At 39.7% G+C, this 24,384-nt stretch overlaps 1 protein-coding gene across 3 annotated transcripts in view; it reads right to left on the bottom strand.

Annotated features, from left to right (window-relative positions):
- The window catches only part of LOC126175335 (protein melted), a 256,862-nt gene that overhangs the window by 161,663 nt on the left and 70,815 nt on the right, over nt 1–24,384 (bottom strand). For all 3 annotated transcript variants that reach the window (XM_049922055.1, XM_049922054.1, XM_049922056.1), the window contains one exon: nt 10,988–11,146. In XM_049922055.1, coding sequence (XP_049778012.1) covers nt 10,988–11,146 — 159 coding nt within the window. The remainder of the gene's footprint in view (nt 1–10,987; nt 11,147–24,384) is intronic.

Genomic DNA, 24,384 nt, shown 5'->3' with positions numbered 1-24,384 from the left:
CAGTGTTTATTGGGAACACGAATGAATGTTCACATGCAGTTTTATCAAAATTCACGATTGTCATGTGGGAACCTCTAGACCACCTGGCATGGATTGACCCTGTTATAAACTTGTCTCATACAAAGATGCAATGGATTTTGACAGTTCAGAAAAATGGAAGCAGGCCATTTAAAAAGATATGCATGCACTTAATCTTAATGAAACTTGGATCATGACTGAAACCCCAGCAAACTACGAAATATTTGACAACAGGTAGGTATTCAAAATGAGGATGAAAACAGATGGAACTGCGGATAGCTTTACAGCTTGACCTGTTTTTAGAGGATTTCGATACAAGCATGGCATGGACTACACTGAAACTCAAATCGACGACGGTCCTCAAGTCGAATCAGAGTCTGAGAAGTCATCAATATGTTGCTGACTGATTTGGGGCAGGAATTTTACGTGACTATGAGCAGTGTTAGTCATTATGTAGGTTTAGAGTAGTTTCAAGAAGGCTCTTATCTTCTTAAATCAAGAGTCATATGCAATGGCTGTTCTGGAATGATACAACATGAAGCACTGCAGTGCTGTGGCAATACCTGGTGATCACAGTTAAGTGTACTCTGAGCTGGGACTCAGTTCAAAGATTATCAATGCTCCATACCATCAACTTGTTGGAAGCTTGCTCCACATACCAACGGCAATTAGAACTGACATCATTTGCAGTGCACAATGCCAGTCAGCACCCCAAAAAGTCATAAAATACACAGTGGAATGCTCTGATGAGAATCTTAAAATACCCAAAAGGAACATTCTCTAATGGCTTATTTTACCCAAGGAGTGCAGAGTCAAACTCAGTGAAGCCACTATAGCTTGGAGTCTCAAAGGCAGAAAGTGGTAGCCTTGTCAACAACAGAAGCAGAATACTAGCTTGCTGTCAGTCCATAAAAGCAATTGTGTTGATCCAGTCAATTTGAAAAACATTATGAGGCTAAAAGAAATATCTACCACCTTATATATGGATTGTCAAAGTGCCACCCAGTTGATCAACAACAAGCATCATAAGCAAACAAAACACACAGATGTGAAATATCATTTTGTATGAGAAAAATTCAACTTGTTCCTCTTCAACCTGGAATACGTCAGCTCTACAGATCAGCAAGCAGATTTTCTCACCAAGCCACTTGTTAAAAGCAATTTCGATAAACTAAGGCAGCGACTTTTTGTTGTTAACACTGAAGATGTTATAAACAAAAGACAGTATTCAACATTTACCATATTAATAGAAGTGGGAGTGCAGTAATAATCAATTAAAATGATTTTTTTTTTTCTCTCCCATATTCGTAAACAGTGCTGTACTTCCATGTTTGTGTTTCGTACGCTTTCCAGTTGCATACACTATGCTGCCATCTGGGACTTGCGCAGTGAAGTTACACGTAAAAAGATCACCTTTTCTTCTTGAAATGTATACATGGTTGTGTGCATTACTTGATACATTTTGTACCCATTTAGCAGTAAAACTTTCTCATTATCCTACAATGCGAATTAGTGATATTTTACAGTGTCTTCCGTGACAAATCTGATGAGAACAACCCTATCACTAAAGTGTTCACAGTAACTCACTTTCTGCCCAACCACCCTATTCATAATGAATCCTACTCCCATTATACTATTTTCTGATGATGTTGATATTACCCTATATTCATCTGACAAGAAGTCTTTATCTTCTTTCTGTTTCACTTCACTGACCCCCACTACATCTAGACTGAATATCTGCTTTTCCCTTTTCACATTTTCTGACTTCCCTACCAGGTTCGATCTTCTTCTGACATTCCACACTCTGTCTTGTAGAATAGTACCCTTTCTTTGGATATTCCCTCTTTTTCTCATGGGACTCCTCCGTAATATTTTGTCAATGGAGAAATTATCATGATAATTTTCAAGTCAAGCAACATGTCCTGTGGGTACACCTTGTGTCTTTAATGTAGTGGTTTCCTTTGTCTTCTGCATCCTCATGCCATTGATCTTTGCTAATTCTTTTACTTTTAGGGGAAGTTTCCCACTGCAAGGGCAAGAGAGTGCCTCAAACCTGTTTACTCCTCCGCCCTCTTTAACAAGGCCATTGACTACTAACAGAGCAAGGGTGACTTTTTACGCCAGAAGTCTTCAGTTGCCATTGCATATGATTCCAGCAGTGGCTGGGTTTCAACCAAGGACTCAGGGTGTTTTGCTACTGATCAAAGATGCTACCTCTGAACAACACGTTCTACTTTTGCTGAAGAGTGCACACACTTCTGTACAGTGCTTAAGGAAGTGTTATCCAAGTGTACATAATTTCCCACCTAGTGTTCATTGAATGAAGTTTCTTCTAAATGAGCCAATATTCTTAACAACTAACACCATGATAGAATATGTGTACAGGGACTGCAGAGCCAAAATTCCAAGACACCTATACAATGGCATATGTGAGTTTGTGAGCGAACATTGCAGAACAGTCTATGCACCAGTTTATGGGCTACAAGTATTCTTGGTGAGTGCATACAGTTTCCCAAAAACGTATCATCATATGAGATAACAGAATGAAAGTAACCCAAGTAAACAACCGAACAGTGGAAAAAAGTGTGGAGTGACGAATCACGGTACACAATGTGGCGAAGGCAGAGTGTGGGTATGGTGAATGCCCAGTGAATGTCACATGCCAGCATGTGTAGTGCCAACAGTAAAATTCAGAGGCACTGGTGTTACGGTGTGGTCGTATTTTTCATGAAGAGGGGTTGCACCCCTTGTTGTTTTGTGTAGCACTATCACAGCACAGGCCTACATTGATGTTTTAAACACCTTCTTGCTTCCCACTGTTGAAGAGCAATTCGGGGATGGCGACTGCATGTTTCAACACGATCGAGCATCTGTTTATAATGCACAGCCTGTGGTGATGTGGTTACACGACAGTAACATCCCTATAATGGACTGGTCTGAACAGAGTCCTGACCTGCATCCTATAGAACACCTTTGGGATGTTCTGGAACGCTGACTGTGCCAGGCGTCACCAAGCGACATCAATACCTCTCCTCAGTGCAGCACTGTGTGAGGAATGGTCTACCATTCTCCAAGAAACCTTCCAGCACCTGATTGAACGTATGCCTGATAGAGTGGCATTACCGATGGAGGGTGCCATGAACTTGTAAGTCATTTTCAGCCAGGTGTCCGGATACTTTTGATCACATAGTGTATCAAGAAAAGTAATGGACCGAGAACAGAACTCCGTGGTGACTCACACTTTAGAGGACCTCAGTCAGACTGAAACATCTTTTCTGTTTGTTGACAGTGGAGGACAACCTTCTGCTTCCTACTTTCCTGATATGAAGTGAATCACTGTTAAGCTTTTTCCTTAATCCCAAAATATTTCAACTTCTGCAAATGTAATACATCACACACACAATCAAATGCTTTCATTAAATTGAAGGAAATACCTAATGTCCCCAAACTATCTTTTAGCCCCACTATTGCCTCACAAAGAAGAGAATAAACACATTTTCTGTAGTTACTCCCTTCCTAAGGCCGAACTGAGACTGAGGCAGCAAGCTGTGTGTACTGAGATGTGCCACTATTCTTCTGTACATTCCTTTCTCAAAATCACACTTTTTGTAAATTGGTTTCACTAACAAATATTTCCATCTGTCAAGAAATTGGCCACTGAAAGATCATTGTACAGATGACTAAGTACACAGCTAATATATGGTTCACTGGACTTTATATAATCCTACTTTAAATTGTGTCATACCAATGAGCATCTTTTCTATTTAACAGTGTGATAATTGATTCAATTTCATCTTCACTTGCTTCCTATAGTTACAAGTGATGTAGTTGTCTCAGAACATCAACTTTCAAGAATTCTGTACCAATAAAATTTTGATTTAACTTATCGACTATAGACAAGAAGTGGTCATTAAATATTTTTCACAGCTCTGATTCATCACCAACAGTTTCATTCGCTTGCAGGAGAGGTGTAATATGTTGAGAACCCAGTTTCTAACCTGATACCTCTTTCACAACTGACCATATAGTTTTAATTTGTTCTGAAAGCTTTCTATTTTCTTGGTGTAGTGCATTGTTTTAGCTTATTGATCACATACATCAGCACTTTGCAGTACTGGCTGTAGAAAAATTCTGCTACTGGGCTCTGACTACCCTCCTCACAATGACGAAGAAAAAAATTGCAACACCAAGGACGAGTTGTGTGACATAAACGAAATTTGGTTGGTTTGTTCCAGCATCTGAAAGATGATATCTATTAAAATTTCACGGCAGTCACACGAGAGAGTGGCGCTCATAGTTAGACTAAAAGGATGCAAACTAGGTTTGCTTCAAATACACGCTGTAACAGTCGTGGTATTAGTTATCTTTTGAGTTCACATGTGGTGAGTTGATGTTAGTCAAGAATAGCTTTAAGGTGACAAAGGCACCATTCCCATCAACACCTTACCGAGTCTGAACGAGGTCGTGTAATAGAGCTAGTAGAAGCTGGTTGTTCCTTCCACGATATTGCAGAATGACTTGGCAGAAATGTAGCCACTGTGCATGCCTGCTGATAGCGGTGGCCATGAGAATGTATGGTCAGAAGATGACCGGACTCCATGGCACTAACAAGATGGAAAATCATGGTGTTTGGCATATGGCTCTGGTGCATTGCACTGCATCTGCAGCAGTAATTTGAGCTGCAATTAGCATACGACGCAATGAACTGTTACAAATCGGTTACTTCATGGACAGCCCTGAACCAGACGCCTTGAGGCGTGCATTCCACTATCCCCAAGCCACCGCCATCTGCAACTTCGGTGGTGTCAAGCGAGAACTCATCGGAGAGCATGGTGGAGTTTTGCTGTTTTTTCTGATGAAAGCTGGTTCTGCCTCAGTGTCAGTGATGGCCATGTGTTGGTAAAGAGGAGGCTAGTTGAGGGCCTGCAACCAAACTGTCCGCGTGGTAGACACACTGGATCTACAACGGGGGGTGTGATTTCATATGTCAGAAGAGCGCTCTCGTGGTAATCCCATGAAACCTGACTGTGAATTTGTACACCAATCTGCCGATTCAAACTGTTGTGCTGTCATTCATGAACAGTGTCTTAGGGGGTATTTTCCAACAGGATAATGCTTGCCTACATACTGCTGTTGCAACCCAACAGACTCTACAAGGTGTCGTCATGTTGCCTTGGCCTGATCATTCACCTGATCTGTCTCCAATTCACATATGGGGCATCAAGGATGACAACTCCAGCATCATCCTCAAATAACATTACTTATCCTCTACTGACTGACCAAGTGCAACAGACATGAAACTCCATTCCACCAATTGAAATCTGGCATCTGTACAACACAATCCATGGACATTTGCATGCTTGCAGTCTACATTCTGGCAGTTAGATCAGTTATTAATGTAATTAATGTACCAGCATTTCACATTTGCAATGGCTTGCCTCGCACTTGCATTAACATGTGATCTTGCAATGTCAATCACTTACAAATGTTACCCAGAAAAATGTACTCCTGAAATTTCTTTACTCTACATTAGTTATTTTTTGGTGTTGGTTTTTTTTCCCATCAGTGTATTATAATACAGCTCTCATTTCCACCTACATGATATTCCATCACCATCAGTTATCCAAGGAAGGTTGCTTATTAGACCAGAAAAGTGCCTGTACTTTTTTAATAGGAAAGCACTATTAAAGAAAGTGATATAGTTTTGAGAAATATATTTGTTGCTCTAGCTGTCTGTTTGTATACTTCTTGACAAGTTAGCACTTCAATATTGCCTTTAAATGTCTGTATTGCAAGTCGACTCATATTTCTAAATCATTTGTTTCCTACTTTGGGATAAGACCCTGCCATGATTCCTTCCACCATTAGTACGTATTCATCATGGTCTGACAGGCTGCCACTAATTTTCCTCACACTGTCTCCGTCACTAGAGAACAATCTATGAAGATATAGTCTGTGATGTACTAGGCTGTAAGATTCAAGTAAATCCATTAATGTTCTTTTCTTTTGTAATACTGTCAGAAAGTTTATACTGAGATTGCCACCACAAAATCAACCTCATGCCTCTCGTAAGAACCAAGCACATCAACAAGTCTGGAGAGGAAAACCCTGTACTCTGAATTGGAGGATCTGTATAATGAAAAGTTGTCCTTCGAAAATTCAAACTTTTCTGTATAATCTTCAAATATTTGGTCTTTCCAATGTTTTGACATGTCAACTCTGTTGAATGGGATATTACATTTGGCATAAATGGACACTTTTCCCTTCTGTAACAAAAATGGCTACCGGTACTCCTTGCTTCTGCAAGAAACTCCTTGCACTGAAACTAGATAAGATGTACACCTCCATATGAAGCCTTAATCTTTCTCCAGTACATAAATGATGCTCACAGGTACAAATAGTGTCAGTGTCAAGGTCTATTAGAAATTCAAATATTTTGCCTTTAATTCCCCTAATATTTTGATGAAATAAACTTAGTCTCATATTCTGATCTGCAATTTCCATTTATCAAAATATATTACAGCATTAAAGAAACTTTCTTGAAGTAGGGATACTTCCTATCTGCCTTCAACTTAAAAAATGTCTAGTCCTTCTACATGTTATCACTGGAATTGTGCCATGAAAGAGCCCAGATCCACCTACTACAGTGTCACTTGTATTTCAGTAATCATCCTTTCCCAATTCTATTTAAGTCTCAGCTGTACCTATGGTTACTATCAAATGGCATCAATGAAATAAATGCCTTATGAGTAGCCATCAGTGCTCTCTAAAATCCCATATTAACTCACCTCGCAGCTTTGTCACAACGGGGATGAGCATAATCCTGGAACCACGAACATTAGTGGTCCAAGTCTGAGTAGCAATCCTGTCCAATTCACCACCTACATTGTAAGCCCAATCCATACCCAATACTATTCCCCATTCCTTCCACTATCACTATCACTATCCAATGCCCTTTAATAAAATCCTTACACAAAGCCCCTAGGACTTCTGTCAATTTATGGAACCAGGCACCTGGTTTAAAAATGTTGGTGACTTGGCACTTCTTACTTAATGTCTCCTGCAACTGTGCGCCTATGCAGTGTCCATGGATGCTATCTAGGAAAAGAATCCTCTTCATCTTAATTTTCCAATCTGACTTTGGCTTACAAACAACACCGATTGTCTGTTGCGAATTACTTGCTCCTACTTCTACCCACCCCTCCCTCTACAGCCTCACCAATTCCTGTCCAGCATTCTCGAACAGTGCATGACGGGTACATATTCTCACTTCCTGCTACACTATTGATCTACTGGCTGCTCCCAGCGGCACATTGCTGTGGTTCAGCCTGGATAAATAAAAGAGAAGGTAAACATTTCTAATATGTATAGGAATTGGATATACACCCTAATCTTCTCCTCTCTGCTGTCCTGTCCAATTCTTCCTCCTCCTCCCCCTCTCCTTGTCTGTCTCCTCCTCCTTCTCCTTTCTCATCTCTCTGCCCCTCTCCTTCCCCTTTTCCTTCCTGAAATTTTGACATGATGTTGCATTTGAATACTTGTATTTTTATACACCTATTGAAGGACCAAAACATTGCTAGTAAAAACTTCATGCTACGTATTCAAAAACTTAAATCTCCAAAACTCTTCACCAGTTCCTTTGCAATTTTGACACAATGTTGCATTCAAATAAGTGCATTTTTATGTACCTACTAGAGCACCATACAGATAATGTATTTGATTGTTGCATAAATTGGTAGCATTTTCCTGTATGTTTAATAATCACAACAGATACACATAACAGAGACTTTAGTCATCAATAACATTTCTCTGTCCCCATTTACAACAGTCTACCAACATTAGGGTAAGCTTTTGTTTCCGCAACTGTAGAAGTTGCATTGTTTTGAGGTGACGAACTTGTTGAGCCACATTTGGAGTGCATTTTCATCTAGAAGGGAAATTCCTTGAAGGCTATTCGACAGAGGACAGAAAAGGTGAAAATCTGAGGGTGCAGGATCAGGTGAATAAAGTGGGTGTGGAATAACTTCCCAATCAACTCCTTTATACCATTTTTTGTCAGTCTAACAGAATGCAGATGGGCATTATCTAGGAGCAGAATCACTTCACGCAGTTTACCTGATCGTTGTTGTCCGACGGAATCTGCAAGAAGTCTCAACTGTTGACAATAAATGTCAGCAGTGATGGTTCCACCTCGGAGAAGCAATTCGTAGTACACTACACCATTGCTTTTCCACCAGATGCATAGCATTATCTTTTTTGGATGCACAAAGATCTTTGTACAGGAAGATGCTCCATTGTTTGGGCTCAACAATTCCTTTCTTTTCCTTATGTTAGCATAAAGACACCATTTCTCGTTGCCAGTAACGATACAGGATAGGAATGGTTGGTGTTGTTCACAAGCCAAGTGATGATGATCAAACACAGATGCACATATGACAACCCACTGATTGTTGTGATTTTGGCTTAGAGCATGCACCACCCGTACACCCAAATTTTGAACCTTGCCCACTGCGTGCAAATCTCGCACAATGGTGGAATGATCACAATTCATGAGATCTGCCAATTCTCGAGTATATTGACATGGGTCAGTGTGTATTAATGCATTTAAACAATGTTCATCAAACCCCAAAGTTCTTCCTGAACATGGAAAGACACTAATGTCAAAACAACCCTCCTTAAAACAAGATAACCATTTCAGTGTCATGATCTGTTCAAATGTGTTACCCTCAACATTGTGCAAATGTTTCTGGCTGCCTTCACTGCAGTCACCACTCAATTGAACTCAAACAGAAGAATATGTTGGAAATGTTCTGATTTGTCTACCTCGCACTCCATTTTCTAGCGTCCGCAGTTACACTATCTCCAAATGACTATATATAAACTCAAACTGCAACAGTGAACTACAAATAAAAAATTAAAATCAATAAACCCATAGCAATCGGAATACTAACACGCAAAATAAAAACATTACAGACTTATGAACCAATCTGATAAATGTTTACAAAGCATGTGGTGCGTATTCAAATGTAAGAGTGTGTCAAAATTTCAAAGCAACTGGTGTAGAACTTTCGGAGATATATGATTTTGAACTAATGAATATTTAGATTTTTATTTATAAAAATTCCTACTATACGACCTGTAGCTTCCCTGTACGATCACCGCAGTAAAACCACTAGCTACATAACTCACAACATACCACATAACTCACTAACTTACGATAATTCACACATTTCTCATACTTGGTCAATTTTTACAATATCTTTAAACAATGTGATGAAATAACAGGAAACTTCACACAAAAAAGCTGCTATAAGCTACCAGTAAACTATATACCTTATCTTACTAAAAACACAAAAGCTTTATGAGAGTATGTAGCTTAGTGTTCCTCAGCTACACGACAACTAAAATGCACATGCGCGCGCACACACACACACACACACACACACACACACACACAGATATAGAGATAGAGATAGAGATAGAGAGAGAGAGAGAGAGAGAGAGTTGGCAAATTTCAAATGAAAGACATTCAATATTGAGTTTCACTGAAAGAGACTGCTAAATCCTTGAAACTCTACTTGAAACGTAATGCTTAACTTTGGATTGCATGGAGTACTTTCAACCAAACTCTGGTACAGATTTGATTTAATATCTGGGAACAAAAAAGAAATATTGTGGAGCAGGCCACTTTTTATCAGTCACCACTGCCCAGTTACTTATTTATTCCAATCTTATAAAAAGACAGAGAAAGTCAAATAATATATTTTTTACAGTTTTTAAAAATTATAATTGTAGTATACAAACAATGAAGCAAAATCTTTTATAAAAATCACTGTAACATTAATTTAAAACAAAACTTGATTACATATAAGATTTTTTAATTTCCCCTTTTGATGTAAGAATAAATAAAATTTTGGGTGAATCCACTTTTCAGCAAGCAACATAAAGCTCGGAGAAACAAGGCAATCTCATATCCATTCCACGGTACTTATCAGACTGCCTATGTGATTCACTTACCATGATGAGGACTGCAAGTCTCACAGAAAACAGTGATACCTTCTCATTAACACTGCTCAGCACCTTCTTTAACAGTATTGTGCCACTGGCAAGTTTTGATGGATTAGGCACCGTAACAAAATAAATGGAGATTACTATATCTGGTAACAAGGCAACTATGTGATTGATTATTTCACCAACGCCATCTTTTTAACTACAAGAATGACACTACATAGTAATAATATCAATTTTTGATATCTTTGGAAAACAGGAGGCTAGACTCCACACATTAACTCAATCACAGATGATTCTAGATTACAAAAACTGGATGTCAATTTTGTCTTGCCAGAAAACTCAGCAGTGAACTTATCTTCTCCAATCTCCAGTCAGTTGCTTGAGAGAATCAGTGTGTTCTCATCCCAAATATGTACTGTCAGGTTTTGTTTTTAAGTTATCCTTTGCATGTGGCCTCACACACAAAAATATATAAAAAACAAATGTTTAAAATATTATAATTTCTGTTTATACTTAACTTTGGTTATTTAAAGTTCTTTTTTACACTACACTCAGATCTTACAATCATTCTGGCTTTTTTTGTTTTGTGAAGTGACAGAAGAATGGACTTCTCAGGGTACCCTCCGCCACACACCGTCAGGTGGAAGCATACTGACAATCCTTCTTTCCACGAACAATACGAGACTGGAATAGAAGGGAGAACCAATAGAGGTACTCAGGGTACCCTCCGCCACACACCGACAGGTGGCTTGCAGAGTATGGATGTAGATATGGATGTAGATGTAGATATGCACGCCACGAACTAAAAAGCTTCTCCATTTTAGCAATGTTAAAACTCTGCATAAATTAACTTTAAGAAAGTCATATAAATGCAGTGGATACTGGAGGCAACAGAACAGATAATTTCAGTAGTTCAATGTAACATCAAAACTAAATTTTAAAGTGAGATGGAGCTTACCTGACCATTTGAGATGGGCAAACAAGTTCTTTGTTTGCTGTAACAGATGTCAAGGCAGACTGTTGTTGAGAATGAAGAAGCTGTTGCTGTTGAAGATCAGGTCTACTACCTCCAACTTTCACAATTGTCACACCTCCACAAGTCTGATTAACCTGCGAACTTAAAATTGAACAAAAGTTTACAATTTATATGTTCAGTAACAACTATGTAATTTTTGGGAGCAAAGCTTACAATTTTACATTAATCCGAGTCTAATAAACAAACTGATTGCTGGGACACACCTTAAAAGAAAAAAAGACAATTTAATCACATCTCGTATCTATAAAAATGAATAAACGAAACTGTGTGGTTCACTTGATACATCTCACTACACTGTAAATACAAAAGTAGGTGTTTAATTCCCTGTTGAAAGTATATTTTTCTGGATGAAACATGACTTTCCAACAATACTTTACTTGTGTGAAAATGCCTAGATGCATGTGAATCAGATTTCATATTAAACAATGTCACTGCACAAATGGCAGTGCAAGCTAGTGCACACACCAAATGAAGACAAAGAGAATATTGTTACTAATGGAATCTTGTACAGTAATCATCAGTATTCGATGTCCAGGCCCCTAGAACCATTGTTTATTTACAAACAATTCAATGAAGTGCAGTTTTATATGGGTATATTTCATTTTTGTGCACTTAAATGTGTGATCCTGCCTCAAGTAGCCTTGTTCTAGTTGTTACTGAAAAACACTTTTGTTTATGTAAAAAAAAAAAAATTAATTCAGCACGAATGATACTGAATAAGCAAACAATAGTGAAAACTGTGTATAGAATAAATTTTAACCAAAAGTAAAACTGTAACGACTGACAACATTAAAAATATCTAAAATGGTAACAACTACATCACAGCAATAGCAATAGCTCCCTTATATACTGCCACATTACTGACAAGGAATAGTTAAAAGGAAACACAGGATCAAACACTGAAAAATCCAGGAAAGAATAATGACTCACTATAAATAAGATAGATTGCTACTCAACATACAGCAGAAATGTTGAGCTGCAGACAGGCATTACAAAAAGACTGTTGGACAAGTACAGTTTCATACAAAAAGCCTTCTGTGTGTCTGGCCTCGACAGTCAGACACACTGGTCATATGGTTGAGAGTTGCATCTGCATGAATGTTTGTATGTATGTTTAACTCCCTGGCAGATTAAAACTGTCTGCCCGACCGAGACTCGAACTCGGGACCTTTGCCTTTCGCGGGCAAGTGCTCTACCATCTGAGCTACCGAAGCACGACTCACGCCCTGTACTCACAGCTTTACTTCTGCCAGTATCTCGTCTCCTACCTTCCAAACTTTACAGGAGCTCTTCTGCGAACCTTGCAGAACTATCACTCATGAAAGAAAAGATACTGCAGAGACATGGCTAGCCACAGCCTGGGGGATGTTTCCAGAATGAGATTTTCACTCTGCAGCGGAGTGAGCGCTGATATGAAACTTCCTGGCAGATTAAAACTGTGTGCCCGACCGAGACTTGAACTCGTGACCTTTGCCTTTCCCGGGCAAGTGCTCTACCATCTGAGCTACCGAAGCACGACTCATGCCCGGTACTCACACCTTTACTTCTGCCACTATTTCTGCAGTAGTTCTGCAAGGTTCGCAGAAGAGCTTCTGTAAAGTTTGGAAGGTAGGAGATGAGATACTGGCAGAAGTAAAGCTGTGAGTACCGGGCGTGAGTCGTGCTTCGGTCGCTCAGATGGTAGAGCACTTGCCCGCAAAAGGCAAAGGTCCCGAGTTCAAGTCTCAGTCGGGCACACAGTTTTAATCTGCCAGGAAGTTTCATATCAGCGTTCACTCTGCTGCAGAGTGAAAATCTCATTTTGTGTGTATGTGTTGTCTAATTCAAAAGAAGGCTCTTTGGCCAAAAGTTTACTTGTTTAGCAGTCTTTTTATTGTGCCTGTCGGCAATTCAACATTTTCACTATATGGTGCATAGCAGTTTATCCTTTCTTAAAAGCAATCTCAGGAATTTACATGTAGGCAACAAATATTTCTTTTATGCTGTTACAAGAAAGAAGACTATGACACCAATTCATACATTCATTCATTATGGCCTGTAAATAATTTCAAGAAGAAGAACAAAATCAACAATGGAAACTCTATGATGGGCCACAACAATATAAGGAAAGTGATAGATGGTTCCTGCTCCTTGATCATTAATAGTTCTGAGCTTGCAAGGAACAATATCAAGATAAACATCCAATTAAGTGTGATAAGAACTTGGAAGCTCACATATAGCTTAATTTGGAAAAAAATTCCAAATACAGTTTTTAAACAGTATTGAAAGAACATATATGTAGTTGATTAAATGCTGGATTTTAAAATCAGGGGCATCATTACAGAAATTTGACCTACATTCAGAAGTTTTAACTCAACACAAATTGTTGAATGACTGTTGTCACTCTAGTGGCTGAGGGCAGTTCATTTTCCTATAGCTAGAACTTTTGCTTACTAAAACATGTTGTGCAGCAATAAGTGCATGTCAATGCTAGTAAACCTACAGGATAGTGCATTTGTTCATTGATCAATTTTTGCTCCCGTAACAATTTAGAACTTAACTGTGACATTTAGAACAGAAAATGCAAGAAACAATTTATCTGGTGTTTGGGGACTGGGTCAATAATGAACTGCAATAAGGTCCATGAGCATTTGATCTCTTAATAAAGCCTAACAGTTTACACCCTGCTTGCATAATGCAGTTACATGTTGTTCTTCACTACAAATTGCTCTTTGGAAGAGGCACCCAGCACACCTGTGTCAAATAAAACAATTGGATCAGTACTGATATGATACACAATACTGTAAATGACAGGGATTGTACCAAGAACTATGCAATGGGTAAGTTTTTCTACCAGCATGAGTTCTATTCCTTGTTGACTTGCTACGAGCTTGCTAGCTACTGTCTGAAATGATAATATATAAACACCATTGTTTGACAGCTCCCTGGATGAACAACATGGGCTATCCTGTAAAGTATACCACATTTTATTAAATCAAATGTTGCCCTGCAGTTATTTTCTGGTGGTTTCAGCAAATTAAAATGCTTAAAACATCCTCAAAGGAAGAATCTGTCAATGTCAGTGCATATTTTATATAATTTCCCTATGTGAGGCTATCCAAAACACAGTATGAAGTTTGGCATTTTTGCTACATAAAATAAAATCTGCAGCTAAGGAAACCACAATAAAAATGTATGTAAATGTTGCTTTGTACACTGTGAAATTGCAGCCAAGAAGTTACAGAATGGGTCTGGGCGAAGAAATATGTGTGAAAATTTTCACAATTTGTTGGATGGTACATCTATGGGGTTAACCAGTGGTGCTAGTTTATGAAGACACGATTTCTGGTTTATTCTGAGAGAGGAAAAATAGTTTTTCAACTAGCTTTGTCCATTAGCTTAAAAATGTAGGAAGATCAATCTTCTTTCGGAAAACAAATGACGGGAATGTTAAGGGTAGGGGTTGCAAAATTATAGTTAGGATTCTTAGTTGCTGAAGCTGTTGGGTTTGTATTAGTTGTTCCAGTCATAGTTTGACAGTTTCCAGGTCCATACTGGATGTTGACTTTCTCACTACAATATAGCCCGTGTGATTTGTACTCCCTAACAGTGGTGAAATTCATACTACCATGTTTTCAACGTAGAGACTTAGCTCCCACTGATTCAGTAAACCAAGACATGTGAAACACAAAATACTGTGTCCATGTAGCACAAAATATTAAACAAAAATGTGATCACCTCTTATGTTGCAAGAACATCCATACAGGAAGAAATGACTGTCAGCAGCATGGCAAACAATCATTAATTGAAGGGTCAGAAATCAAATCTGCAGACCATAATATCCTCATAAACAGAGCTACCTGAGAAAAATTCTATACTGCATAAAGAACACAACTTAAGTATAAATTCTGTGCATTTTAGCCACACTTCTTTGGCTGCGATGTCACGGGCTTCACCCAATGTACTCAATGGCTACATCTGCTGCCCAGTACTCTCTGTTTCAGAAAGGTCAGTATTGATTCTATCTCTGAATTGCTACGGGAGACCTGCAGGCCAACACTCACCAGTGTCAACAATGCCCCAGGCAGTACTTTCCCTGGTTAAAAACTATATTTCACAAGTGTGTCTAGAAAGTATATAAAGTTCCTTTTCAGATAATTACAAGGGGCAGTGAAATGAAAATGAGACAGAGTATATAACAAGCATGGTGTGGATGTTGATAACGCAGGTAGGTGTGTGTACAGAAGTGCCATTTACTAGGAATCAGCAAGGAACAGCACCAAAGTTTATCACAGTGTTACTTGTCTGTGAGATGTGCTCAACATGAAGTCAGCAACTACGGAGGCCAGGAAAAAGATAAAGTGAGGTGTCAAGCAATACATTCACAGCTGTTGATTTTTCCTTCTATTCACCTGCCCTTGCACATAATGCAGACTGGGAAATTGACTGTGATCTTCACTCAAGTGAACACTTCCCTGTCTGGATACACTTTACAGACAGAAGAGACCCCAAAATGAAATCATCATGGGCACTCAGCAGGAAGAACTGGACATTATATAACCAGTTAGTGAGATTCAGACTCATGAACTGTGTCCAATACTAGGTGTGTCATATTGTAAGTATGCTCCTCCATGCCGCTGAGACATCCATAACAAAGACATCAGAATATGCTAAGAGGCAGCCTGTGCTCTGCTGGAATGAAAGATGCAGCACTGTGATTGGGGATAGGCGAGTGGCGTTGTGAAGGTTGAAGACCAGACCTTAGGAGGGAACCAAGTAGCCATTTGGGCAATGAGGGCAAAAGTGTAGTGCATAGTTAAAGAGAACAAAAAGGGATTTATGAACTCCAAAGAGTACAAGAGTAAACCAGGAGGGTGCCTGGAAGATATTGACGGCAGATCTGAGACACTACAGTTAGCATCTGTCTGGCACCACCAGAGACTCGATCACAGGTTCACGTGATGCATTTGCTTCTGGTTCCTGTGTTAGTACTCTTAGGTTATGGAACTTTGGCAACAACTGCTGTCACTGCAACAGCAGCAGCAGCAGCAGCAGCCAGAGGAGCAGCAATTTGCAGCTCAAGAGCAATGACACAAAGAGTCTGCTCTTCTCCAGCCCATGTCTCAGCAACAACAAACACATCAGTTGGTGGCTGTGGCTATGACCCCATTGCCATTCGCTGTATTCGAAACGTCATTGAGGAGCTGGGAACTACCTCTGTCATTTTGAACACCATTGTTTTGCTTGTTACATTTCTGGTAGGCAGCAGAATCCTTTTGTCTTCTAGTAGTCCTTTATACGAAGTGGTACAAAAATTGAAACCACTCTCGGGCCCAAGTGAATTGTCTTTTAGTGATCTCTGTACTCTGTTAATTGAATACTATGGTCAGCAGACACACATTGTTGCAGCTAGGCTACAGTTAAATCAGTGTCATAAACAATTGTATGCAGCTTAGGCAGCTGACTTGCAAGGTCTCATACGCAAGTTAAATTTCGCTTGTCAGAACTGTAAAGTCTGCTACACAGAATCATTGATTCAAGATATGATTGTGTGCATTACCTCTAACATGGAGGTTGCCACAAAAGCTGTAGCTAAATCTGGTCCTAGTCTTATTAAAGTACTTCAAGTTGCTAAATATGGTGGCTGCATCATAAACTCAACAGGTTTTTACAAACGACACTCGGATTTCCCAGGTTGTTTGTCAACAAACGATTCCTACTCATCACTTTCTACTATTGCCCTAAGTATCACATGAGTTCATGGGCATCCTGATTGCTGGCATCTTGTGAGAGACAAAAGTATTTACTCATTGTGATGACCATCTGCATCCACGACAGCCTGGAAGTTTGTAGGCGTAGCAATTTCACAATTGTTTGCCAAACTTTTTAAGTGTTAGACCACATGATGTTCAGCTATTGTGATGCCTCTTGTGCACTTTTTGAAGATTAAATGTTGCATACAGTATTCTAAGCCATAGCAACAGAAATTTCTTCAACAATTTATGGCACAGGTGGCTATCTGGCTCTCCCAGGAGTAATTCCCAAATCACCAACTAATTCGAACTTATGATTCTGGTTCTCCCCTGTGTAGAAAGAGGACCTCTCAATATTCCTTTAATGTGCCGATACCCAGGAAGATCAGAAACATTATCACTGTTGTTTTGATAAAACGGCTCTATGAGTAAAGCCATGCTCACCTTGTCGAGACCCAAGTTGACTCTCTGCAACTGTAATGCACACTGATACTTGTGTTTCAATCCTACGTTGCTGTACCCGTACCCAGGCCAAAGAGCAAGTCGTGACACTAATGTTAATAACAATGAAGATCCTGCAGCACACAGTCTGAATATCATTCCTGTAAAGTTTGGTACCTATACGGTAAATAGTTTTTCATCTTCACTGGCTCAGGCAGCGAAACTTTATTTATAACCACGTGTACTTCAAAAGTAAATGCCATAATTGTTAATACATTGATCACTCTGTGAGACAAGATGGTCAGTGCCTTCGTGGAAAAATATTTGCAACTGCCAATGGAAGCAAGACACTACCCAGCCATACACCTCTTTATCTGAAGTAAATAGGCAGCAATGAATGTCTTTCCTCAGGGCTCCTAAAATATGAAAAACACACAATGAGAGATCGGGACTAGATGGAGGACATGTAAGGGCTTTCCAGCAAAACTGCTGCAGTGTAATTGGAACAACATTGGCACCATGTGGGTGAGCATTATCCTGCAACAGAATGATGTCCTTGGTCACCATTCTTGAGCATGTATACTTGTTGGCATACAAACTTCAATTTTTACAAAGTGTCCATGTACCACTGTTCGTTAATTGTGGTGCTGTGTTCCAGAAAGTCAATGAGCAGCAGGCCACTGCTGCAAAGAAAAAGCTCGTCATAACATTCCCAGAGCTGGCTTGCACATGACTTTGGATTTTTTTGGTGGAGATAAGCCCATTTGTTTCCATTGTTGGCTCTGATACTTGCTCTAAAGCTGAAAATGGTGACACCATGTTTCATTTCCTGTGACAATACTGGACAGGAAACAATCTTCTTCATTGTGATACAGTTTGAGGTGCTGCATTGATGTCAATACTCTATTCAACTTCTGCTCTTGTCAGGCTGTAGCAAACCCAGTACAGATTTTCCCGAACTTCAAATGCTCTGTCATGATGGCATGAGCGGTATTGTGACTGATGCCCAACATGACCCAAATGTCTTCCACCACCTGCCATTGATCACTTCTGACAGCAGCATCAACTGCAGTAATTACAGAAGGGGTAATGACGTGATGACCCTGTTCTGGCTAACTGCTTTCTTTCAGGAACATCTAACTTTCTCGAAATCATTTATTCCGTGCAAACACATGTTCACATGACATATTGAGATCATCATACTCAGCAGACATTCAGGCACTTATTTCACTCCTGACACTCCGTCCAGCGGCATGGAGGAGCATACTTACAATATGACACACCTAGTATTCTCTTCGTGACATTATTCACCCCTGTAATGCTCATATTTGACCATTCTTTCTACATTTCTTTAGGTGTCACTTTCCAGTACATCACTGCAGGGACCTTCCTCCTTTCTGAAGTATTTTAATTACTAGAGGATAGTCACCTAAGTTTAGGAAATAGGTACAGTTCAGAAAAAGTCACCCACAACCTGGGTCAGGGGAGGCTTATTGGACAGGGTGAGAAGGAAAGTCTTTTCTTCTCATTCTGACAATCAAATCTCACCTGATGCAGGGTTCTGCCAGGAGGAAGAGCCACTGCCTCTGAAAGCTTGCAAATTTAAATACCTATACATATGTATTCTCCGGCCACCACTTGGTGAATACATTTTTTCTCTATCCAATTACATTACAAAAAGGCATTTGGCTCACAGCAATGCCCTCTCTCTTTATTACAACTCACATTGGTATTACTCATTCAGAAATTCTTCTACAGAGTTCAAGTTGTCAAGTACATATGATTTCAGTTTGTATTTGAATTTAATTTTACTATCTGCTACACTCTTTGCATCAGGGGGTAAGTGGTTGACAAATTTTTTGGCTGATACCTCACTCCTTTCAGTGACACACCAAGAATAAGCCAGGAATACATTATGGATAGTTTTGTCATTTCTTCTTCTAGTATTATATTTATTAACGTTACTGTTTGTTTCAATTTCTGAATGACTATTGACAATATACTTCATAAAGCAATACATATGCTGTTGGGCTGTACATCCAACTATTTACAGCATTGTCTACCAGACATTTTAGAATGGACGTGACATAGTGTCTTTATTACACACTAGTGTACTCCCATGAACCATGGATCTTGCTGTTGGTGGGGAGGCTTGCGTGCCTCAATGATACAGATGGCCGTACCGTAGGTGCAACCACAACGGAGGGGTATCTGTTGAGAGGCCAGACAAACATGTGGTTCCTGAAGAGGGGCAGCAGCCTTTTCAGTAGTTACAGGGGCAACAGTCTGGATGATTGACTGATCTGGCCTTGTAACACTAACCAAAACGGCCTTGCTGTGCTGGTACTGCTAACGGCTGAAAGCAAGGGGAAACTACAGCCGTAATTTTTCCCGAGGGCATGTAGCTTTACTGTATGGTTAAATAACGATGGCATCCTCTTGGGTAAAATATTCCGGAGGTAAAATAGTCCCCCATTCGGATCTCCGGGCTGGGACTACTCAAGAGGACGTCATTATCAGGAGAAAGAAAACTGGTGTTCTATGGATCGGAGTGTGGAATGTCAGATCCCTTAATCGAGCAGGTAGGTTAGAAAATTTAAAAAGGGAAATGGATAGGTTAAAGTTAGATATAGTGGGAATTAGTGAAGTTCGGTGGCAGGAGGAACAAGACTTTTGGTCAGGTGATTACAGGGTTATAAATACAAAATCAAATAGGGGTAATGCAGGAGTAGGTTTCATAATGAATAAAAAAATAGGAGTGCGGGTAAGCTACTACAAACAGCATAGCGAACGCATTATTGTGGCCAAGATAGACACGAAGCCCATGCCTACTATGGTAGTTCAAGTTTATATGCCAACTGGCTCTGCAGATGATGACGAAATTGATGAAATGTATGAGGAGATAAAAGAAATTATTCAGACAGTGGAGGGAGATGAAAATTTAATAGTCATGGGTGACTGGAATTCGAGAGTAGCAAAAGGGAGAGAAGGAAACATATTAGGTGAATATGCATTGGGGCTAAGAAATGAAAGAGGAAACCATCTGGTAGAATTTTGCAGAGAGCATAACTTAATCATAGCTAATACTTGGTTCAAGAATCATAAAAGAAGGTTGTATACATGGAAGAATCCTGGAGATACTAAAAGGTACCAGATTGATTATATAATGGTAAGACAGAGATTTAGGAACCAGGTTTTAAATTGTAAGCCATTTCCAGGGACAGATCTGGACTCTGACCACAATCTATTGGTTATGAACTGTAGATTAAAACTGAAGAAACTGCAAAAAGGTGCGAATTTAAGGAGATGGGACCTGGATAAACTGACTAAACCAGAGGTTGTACAGAGTTTCAGGGAGAGCATAAGGGAACAATTGACAGGAATGGGGGAAAGAAATACAGTAGAAGAAGAATGGGTAGCTCTGAGGGATGAAGTAGTGAAGGCAGCAGAAGATCAAGTAGGTAAAAAGACAAGGGCTAGTAGAAATCCTTGGGTAACAGAAGAAATATTGAATTAAGTGATGAAAGGAGAAAATACAAAAACGCAGTAAATGAAGCAGGCAAAAAGGAATACAAACATCTCAAAAATGAGATCGATAGGAAATGCAAAATGGCTAAGTAGGGATGGCTAGAGGATAAATGTAAGGATGCAGAGGCTTATCAAACTAGGGGTAAGATAGATACTGCCTACAGGAAAATTAAAGAGACCTTTGGAGAAAAGAGAACCACTTGTATGAATATCAAGAGCTCAGACGGAAACCCAGTTCTAAGCAAAGAAGGGAAAGCAGAAAGGTGGAAGGAGTATATAGAGGGTCTATACAAGGGTGATGTACTTGAGGACAATATTATGGAAATGGAAGAGGATGTAGATGAAGATGAAATGGGAGATAAGATACTGCGTGAAGAGTTTGACATAGCACTGAAAGACCTGAGTCGAAACAAGGCCCCGGGAGTAGACAACATTCCATTAGAACTACTGACGGCCTTGGAAGAGCCAGTCCTGACAAAACTCTACCATCTGGTGAGCAAGATGTATGAGACAGGTGAAATACCCTCAGACTTCAAGAAGAATATAATAATTCCAATCCCAAAGAAAGCAGGTGTTGACAGATGTGAAAATTGACAAACTATCAGTTTAATAAGTCACATCTGCAAAACACGAACGCAAATTCTTTACAGACGAATGGAAAAACTGGTAGAAGCCGACCTTGGGGAAGATCAGTTTGGATTCCGCAGAAATATTGGAACACGTGAGGCAATACTGACCCTACGACTTACCTTAGAAAATAGATTAAGGAAAGGCAATCCTACGTTTCTAGTATTTGTAGACTTAGAGAAAGCTTTCGACAATGTGGACTGGAATACTCTCTTTCAAATTCTAAAGATGGCAGGGGTAAAATACAGGGAGCGAAAGTCTATTTACAATTTGTACAGAAACCAGATGGCAGTTATAAGAGTCGAGGGGCATGAAAGGGAAGCAGCGGTTGGGAAGGGAGTGAGACAGGGTTGCAGCCTATCCCTGATGTTATTCAATCTGTATACTGAGCAAGCAGTAAAAGAAACAAAAGAAAAGTTCGGAGTAGGTATTAAAATCCATGGAAAAGAAATAAAAACGTTGAGGTTCGCCGATGACATTGTAATACTGTCAGAGACAGCAAAGGACTTGGAAGAGCAGTTGAACGGAATGAACAGTGTCTTGAAAGGAGAATATAAGATAAACATCAACAAAAGCAAAACGAGGATAATGGGATGTAGTTGAATTTAGTCGGGTGATGCTGAGGGAATTAGATTAGGAAATGAGACACTTAAAGTGGTAAAGGAGTTTTGCTATTTGGGGAGAAAAATAACTGATGACGGTCAAAGTAGAGAGGATATAAAATGTAGACTGGCAATGGCAAGGAAAGCGTTTCTGAAGAAGAAAAATGTGTTAACTTCGAGTATAGATTTAAGTGTCATGAAGTCTTTTCTGAAACTATTTGTATGGAGAGTAGCCATGTATGGAAGTGAAACATGGACGATAAATAATTTAGACAAGAAGCGAATAGAAGCTTTCGAAATGTGGTGCTACAGAAGAATGCTGAAGATTAGATGGGTAGATCACATAACTAATGAGGAGGTATTGAATAGAATTGGGGAGAAGAGGAGCTTGTGGCACAACTTGACTAGAAGAAGAGATCGGTTGGTAGGACATGTTCTGAGACATCAAGGGATCACCAATTTAGTATTGGAGGGCAGCGTGGAGGGTAAAAATCGTAAAGGGAGACCAAGAGATGAATACACTAAACAAATTCAGAAGGATGTAGGCTGCAGTAGGTACTGGGAGATGAAGAAGTTTGCACAGGATAGAGTAACATGGAGAGCTGCATCAAACCAGTCTCAGGACTGAAGACAACAACAACAGTGTGCAAAAAAACTTTCTTATTCAATGAGGAGTTATCCTGAATCTGATGCCCCAGACATTAGTGTGGGGAAAACAGGAAACATCAGTCACCTTCCAGAATGAGATTTTCACTCTGCAGCGGAGTGTGCGCTGATATGAAACTTCATGGCAGATTAAAACTGTGTGCCGGAGCGAGACTCGAACTTGGTGCCTTTGGGTAGGAGACGAGATACTGGTAGATGTAAAGTTGTGAGGACAGGGCGTGAGTTGTGCTTGGGTAGCTCAGTCGGTAGAGCACTTGTCCGCGAAAGGCAAAGGTCCCGAGTTCGAGTCTCGCTCCGGCACACAGTTTTAATCTGCCAGGAAGTTTCATCAGTCACCTTATTAACAATATCATCTCCAAAGTCTGCCATTACCCGTAATTCAAAAATACATTAGACTTTTAGGAAGACCTGTAATGTGTTAATTCAAGTTCAGATTTCAAACAAAACTAACATTATAGACTTCAGAATATTCCGCGTTATCTACTGATTTTCCTCTCATACATTATTTCTAGCACTGTGGTACGACATTGTGCAATACAGAATTTTATTGTTTTATCTAAGCCCAATGACAGTCCACTGCACAAAATGTATTATTAATTTAAATGAAATTATTTACATATTGTACTTTGCAAATGCTGGTTCTCTAAATTTTCTCAACAGTGCTTCACATAAAAAATATATTCTTCACTCCAGGATTCCCATTTGAATTCACACACCATTTCTATAATACTTGGGTAACGATCAAAGGTACTGGCAACAAATCTAGCACTGATGAAGTTTCTTCATTAGGCTTGATTATAATATGTAGCACTGTTTCACTGTGTACTAGTTTTCTTAAACAAACACATTACAAACAATGTCTCTGGTAACATAGTACAGGATGTTCCATTTATTTGACACCCGCCCAGTGCAGCGCAGTAGATACAAGGCAGCAATTGCTCCATTGCCCAGCGATCAGATGCTGTGTCACTAGTCAACTGCTGCAGTACGACATGACTACATTTAAATATAAGTAAATAATTTTTTTGAGTAAAAAGGAGATGCTGGAACTGCCTGCCATTATTTACCATGCATTTCTGACATCTACAGGTACTCAAGAAATTATTAATCACATGATGTAATTCCTTCTGAGATACTGAATTAATTGATTCATGGATATCCTTGAGTTCCTCTATCGTCATCTCCGGGGGACACCACCTTGACAAAGCACTGTTCGTGCGGATGAAGAGGCTTGCGTGTGAAGCTGAGGGCTATGCCGAAGGTAGAGGACTTAGTGCCGGAAAGGCCTTAGCTGATGGATCAGACTAAGAGTGTCCCACAACGTCCTATCTTCCTTATCCACTCCTAGTATTACCCAATTCTCTTTCCCAACCCAAGGTGTGATGCGATCCGTGCCGAGGGGTGCATGGCACATGGGAAGATGTGTCACAAACGGAGCCTCAGGAATAATGGGCAACTTCCCTGAGTAAATAGCCTTACATCACACAGGGTATTCGTAGTGTGGACCGTGTAGATCCCCAAATCTCGTGGGACCACGATGGACACAACAAAAGAACATAAATTAAAACAAAATGAGGTACAAACTGAGACCTCAAACACTCAAACATCGCATTCAGGACTGATGGAATGCATTCCCACTACTGAATCAGGGTCTATACCTGAGCCAGAAGTGGGAACTGTACCCTATAAGTTGGACCATATCAAGCTTAAAGCCTTGTCTGGG

Source organism: Schistocerca cancellata, chromosome 3 (assembly GCF_023864275.1).
Source record: "Schistocerca cancellata isolate TAMUIC-IGC-003103 chromosome 3, iqSchCanc2.1, whole genome shotgun sequence".
NCBI classification, from domain to species: domain Eukaryota; kingdom Metazoa; phylum Arthropoda; class Insecta; order Orthoptera; family Acrididae; genus Schistocerca; species Schistocerca cancellata.
The sequence above is the reverse complement of the archived record's forward strand: the minus strand, read 5'-3'. Positions and strand labels throughout refer to the sequence as shown.